Source organism: Procambarus clarkii, chromosome 92 (genome assembly GCF_040958095.1).
Source record: "Procambarus clarkii isolate CNS0578487 chromosome 92, FALCON_Pclarkii_2.0, whole genome shotgun sequence".
NCBI lineage: Eukaryota > Metazoa > Arthropoda > Malacostraca > Decapoda > Cambaridae > Procambarus > Procambarus clarkii.
The window spans coordinates 5,289,485-5,295,484 of NC_091241.1; the positions used below are offsets into that span (position 1 = coordinate 5,289,485).

Genomic DNA, 6,000 nt, shown 5'->3' on the forward strand with positions numbered 1-6,000 from the left:
CTTTCGTATTAATACACCTTCAGAAGGATGGATTTTACAAGTTGGTAGTGAAATATATATAGGCAAGAAGGAAATTGTTTTTCACCTCGCCTCATTATTTTCCTTCCTGCCTATATATCACCACTGACTTGTAAAATCCCTTCTTCTGAAGATGTATTAATATGAAAGTACTTAAGGAATTTCCTGTCTCATTTTTCTCATGGTGAGACATTGTTAGTTATATATATATATATGTATGGTGCAGGTGTATGACTACCTGGACCTTCCTTCCCTGCCCGACGACCACCTCCAACACCTGTTGACCTCTCCCACCTCCTGGATTGATACACTGTTGGCTGATCCCACAGTCAAGGTAAAGCATCCATACTGAAACCATAGTAAATATCTCTATACACGTAGATAATTTGACCTTAAATTAATAATATTAAAAATCTTACATTTGTCATCATGTCTCAATTTTAACTACATCTTTACAAATGAGATCACAATCCATGCAGATCATTGTGGTGGGGAGCGAAGGAGCGAAGCTGAGACAAGCAGAAGGGATGCTTCTGCCAGCTGAGGACCCTAGCAGTGCAGCCCTTCCCGAGGACGCCGACCCTCATGACAGCTTCCTCTTCCCATTCCTGCTACGTCGTCTACAAGACAGACCTCAGCTCGCCGGCGACTACTCCAGAATATTCCACGTAAGGTGAGTGTAGACTCTGATGAAGAGTAGAGTGCTGCGTGTGGAGGTGCCCAGCCATATGGGGTGACCCATAGTGACATGGGTCAGTGAAGCTTTTATCAATCTAAATATCTATCAATATCTATAAGCAAGCATGTCCATTTGTTTGTCTTTGTCTAAGGTTAGAGGCCAGAAGCTTGGAGCTAGCCTCGCCCAAATTTGCAAGGTAGTCTGTAGAACAGAGCAGACATGAGTTATTTGGGATCACTAGAATTCAAGAGGGAACAGCATGCCACAGTTGCATACTTATATCGATAACTAATGTTGGCACTGCCTGTCAGCTATGCCTAGCTAAATATTTTAACAATCAAAATTTAAGAACTAATTATTTTTTCATAAAAATATGATAAATCATGCACTGATCTTGAAAAAAGATAGGCCTGCAGAGACACCTGGTCATCCCGGGCAAAGAGAGATAGGAAGACAGAAAAACATGCAGACAACAACACACAGAGGCAAATGCAGAAACACACAGAAATAGACAAATAAGAGACAAGGATTAGGAAAGAAGGTGGATGTTTGAAGAGAGAGGAGGCAGGCAGGATGAGCGGGAAAAGGAGGGGAAGGAGAGGTTGGATGTTGGGCCAAAAGATGAAAAGGGAAGAAATTTGGAGAGATGAAAGAAAAGGGGAAAGGACATGGCAAGACAGTGAGGATAGAGAGAGTGAGAGGGGAGCAAGTCAAGTAAGAGCAAGAGCCCCTCCTCCCTGGTTTATATACATATAAAAGGTAATGTCTGTTTGTCTTTCTGTCCAAGGTTGGAGGCCAAATGCTTAGAGCTAGCCTCGTCCAACTTTGTTGGGAAAATGGTCTGGGGTACAGGATGGACATAGGCTGCTTGGGGTTGCAAATAATTCAAGACTGAGCAGCATGCTATGATCACATACTAACCCTCACAACTGATCTTGCCACTGCCTATGAGCTATGTGTAGCTAATTATTTTAAAATTAAAATAAAAAATTCCTGTATTAGTATATCAAATGATACACTGATCATGGGAAAATTAATATAATTAATTTTCTAATAATCATACTTTGTTCATAGCAGCATAAAACAGACAATCCTCGCCACGCTTTCCTGCCAAAATTGGATGCTTGAAAAAGAACTAAGAATTGGCATAAATGGAGCAAAGTTGATAAAAGCCTAACGTGTATGAATAGTATGAATGAATGACCCCCTCAGAAGGGGGTTGGGGGGGGGTTATGGTACACACTTCTAATTTCAATGAATACACTCTGGCTTCCTGTCCCCTGACACAGTGAATTATATAATCAATTTAGACAGTATTGAACAGACACATTTGGAGATGGTAAAAAATAGGATGTGTAATAAATTCAGGTGAAGATAAAAACAGATCAAAGACTGGCATATGTAGTTTAATGATGAAAATATGTAGTGCTCTGAGCTTGATAGTATTAAGTGTATTCCAGGAGGTAACCTAATAATCTTAGACAAGAAAACTCCGAATTCACTATCACTGAATATTTGTACTGTATTATTCAAATAATAAATGTTTATCTGTTTCTCAGATTCTCGGTTGTGAGTGACAAGACAGCCGAGCTTGATGGCATTGTTTCCTTGACGAGGTACCGTCTCCCAGAACACCTGAGGAGTCTAACTCTGTCCTTACATGGGTAAATATAGTCTACCACAATGAGTACATACTGGAGTCTTTGATATGTGGGTCACTTAATCGACTGCGTAAACACTATTGGGTATGGCCAGTAACTCATTGGGTTTCCGAGCAAACATGTTCGCTAAAGCCTAGTAGACAAATCACACGGGGTGGCACTAGAGGTGTACATGGGAATGCTGGTTGGGTCATGTGGTCAGCAACTTCAACAACACCTGCTTGGCTCACAGGTTTGGCTGTTTAGCTGTACAGTATATGTGACTTGACCTGGATGTGTTCACACATGAGTGGCTTACAATGGTTGAGTGAGAAACTTAGTGTTGGCTAGAGTCCTTTGTTGTTCTTTCAAACTTATCTTGAGGTTATCTTGAGATGATTTCGGGGCTTGGTGTCCCTGCAGCCCGGTCCTCGACCAGGCCTCCACCCCCAGGTAGCAGTTGTATCACTCCCAGGTACCTATTTACTGCTAGGTAGCAGGGGAATTTTAAAGGAATTTTGCATTTGGAGTTTCTATTGTTGCAATGCAACATACAACGTTCACTCAATATCTTTCTGTAATTTTAACTCTACCAATGACTTTGATATTGCATAATCTGAAGATCACACTTCTCACAATCAAGTCCTCATGCATCTGGATGTAACCCTCGTGACATCTCTATTCAATTTCAACCGATTTGATGAAAATAATGGTATCTCTAGATTCCAGCTGCATTTAGGTTACTTTTACAATGAATAAATGTTAACTTGACGTGCCTAAGGACAAGGTGTTTTCATTATTGGCCGCTAACAGAAATGCACATGTCGTGGATGATTGATGTCCTTGGTGTGAATAGTGTGACCATTGTGGAATCGTGCTCTAGTCAGCTTCCAAACTTTGTTTCTAAGATTAGCCAATTAATGATCAGCTATTTGGTTATAATCACCAATCACACTTAATTATAACCATTACCTTACCAGCTCTTACTAGCGAGATAACATAAAATGTGTTGCAGGAGGCCGGAAGGGTGCCACATAGACGAGCCCTCGCCAGAAATGCTTCGGGATCTCAACAGAGCGCTTGCTGCCCATCCTCTCAGTAGGGACCAAAATGGCCACAGCGGGTCAGACTCCTTTCTCGACATCAACCATAAACACAATGGTTCCATAAACTCCAGCCATGCACACAATGGTAACGCAGTGTCCAGCGATGCACACAATGGTACCACAGTGTCCAGCGATGCACACAATGGTACCGTAGTGTCCAGCCATGCACACAATGGTACTGCAGTGTCCAACCATGCACACAATGGAATGACAGTCTCCAGAAATGCATCAAGTGTAATTAGACTCCAGCCATTAAGCACACAGTTACCCAAATTATAGAAGTTCCTTAAAGTTTCATTCATCAATGAGATTACAGCTATAAAGATCATAGTACCACAACAACTAGCCATGCATAGAGCACCACCACAGGCTCCACTCATACATACAGTGGTACCATGAGGCTCCACCCATACAATGGTACCACAAAGCTCCACCATACACAAAAGAGTACCACAGAACCAAACACACCACCACAACATACTCCAGCCACACACAGAGACTTGCACAAGAGACATCATCTGGACATTACACATCTCACCCAAGAACTACTTGTAACAGGCAAGTTCATACGTGCAGTATTTCAGTCACAGCTATTCAGTGCCTGTGACTTGCCCTTGTGTATGTTATTGAGACTTTTGGTATAATTTGTCGAGAATGTCTCATTGTTCAGTTTGTATTGATGAGTACAGTAGTTATGTTAAATGGTTAGTGTAAATGGTCTCTTCGTAGACTTTTCTTACATGGTTGGTGTACATGTGGTAACATTGTGTATATATTTTGAGTTTCTGATTATAATAGAAGCATTAATAACATAAAGTACTTGAAGAGAGTCTTATGGCCGAGAGAAAAGCAGTTGTGTCATGACCACATTACCCGACGGATGAATGATCAGTGTCTGGATAATGTGTTATTCTCCGCAATATCTGACGGATGATGGACCAGTGTACTGATAATCCAACATGAACATTTTCTGAAACACTGTTATATCATTATATTTTGTTTCATTATTTATTGACCATTTGATAAAATCTATTGTAGTCACAGTTTATTAATGTATATACATGAGCTATCCAGCCAGAGGATATTTTATTCATCTGTCACATACAGTAGTTTAAGTTTTGTACCCAATGTAATAGTTTTGTACATTTGTTGCTACTTTGTACACCTTTATTATTGATGCTGAAACATTGTTATATCATTATATTTTGTTTCATTATTTATTGACCATTTGATAAAATCTTATTGTAGTCAGTTTTTTTACCATTCATTATGACGTGTTAGTGTTGTGCCATTCATTATACCAGCATGTGGTATTACATTGTTCCATTCATTATAACATGGTGTTACATTGTATCATTCATTATAACATGTTACATTGTACCAGCATGTTAGTTTTGTACCATTCGGTATATCAGCACATGGTGTTAGTGTTGTACTATTCATTATAACATGTACTCACCTAGTTGTGCTTGTGGGGGTTGAACTTCAGCTCTATAGCCCGCCTCTCAACTGTCAATCAACTGGTGTACAGCTCCTGGGCCTATTGGGCTCTTAACAAATCTACATTTGAAACTGTGTATGGAGTCAGCCTCCACTACATCACTGCCTAATGCATTCCATTTATTAACTACCCAGATGCTGAAAATGAAAATGAAAATCTAACATCCCTGCGGTGTTGCAGTGCTGTACCATTCATTATACCAGCATGTAGTGTTAGTTTTCTACCAGTCATTATAACAACATGTGGTGTTACAATGTTAGAGCAACATGTACTTTTGTTATCATTCTGTAGAACACGGCGCCAGTCTTATTGTACATTGTAAACGGAATTGCCACATGCCATATTGATTCACACTGCCAGCACAACACAGTATTGCACACTGTAAGACTGTGACAGTCTTGTTAGTCATACTGAATGTACATACTGCTACAAATGTACCATTGTAACATTTTAGCAAACTGTTGCATTATATATCCCATGCTTACAGAAGTTATTGTCACTTTTAAGGACTTTAGCATCATGGTGTGCTTCTGCGGACACACCTTGATGACCCGCTGCCCTCACTCTGGCCTGAATATAGTCTCTGAGAGACAAAACAGACGCTCATGACATTACACCAGTGAAAGAAGCCATCAACATCAATTTGATAATATATTAAATCTATTCTTTAATGTAAATCAAATAAACTCTTATGAACTAGATAAACAAAGTATTAACAGGTCATATCCTTAACTAATAGACTTTTGACGCCTTCAATAATCATTAAACAATATAGTTTCTGACATGAGAGGGAATGCATCAAGGACTCACGATTCAGACACCATCACACACAGATGTACACATGTCGAATGCATACAAGCTGCTCTTTATACAGTTGAACTGTTGTTGCAGATATTCTGTGCCTCCAAGACCTAAACTACAGTCTTCCCTGCCTCACAATCCACAAGATGAACGAGATTCTGTAATAGTAGGTAGTAATTATGTTGGCCATGACAGTTATGCTTACTCCACATAGAGAATCACCGAGAACAGTTATGAGGCTTAATAAAAATTAGT

General features: G+C 39.9%; 1 protein-coding gene across 2 annotated transcripts in view; it reads left to right on the plus strand.

Annotated features, from left to right (window-relative positions):
- The window catches only part of LOC123775122 (uncharacterized), a 110,689-nt gene extending 106,045 nt beyond the window's left edge, over positions 1–4,644 (plus strand). For both annotated transcript variants that reach the window (XM_045770014.2, XM_045770015.2), the window contains 4 exons: positions 245–352; positions 498–691; positions 2,257–2,361; positions 3,353–4,644. In XM_045770014.2, coding sequence (XP_045625970.2) covers positions 245–352; positions 498–691; positions 2,257–2,361; positions 3,353–3,722 — 777 coding nt within the window. In that variant the 3' untranslated portion in view covers positions 3,723–4,644. The remainder of the gene's footprint in view (positions 1–244; positions 353–497; positions 692–2,256; positions 2,362–3,352) is intronic.
- Positions 4,645–6,000: the final 1,356 nt, after the last annotated feature.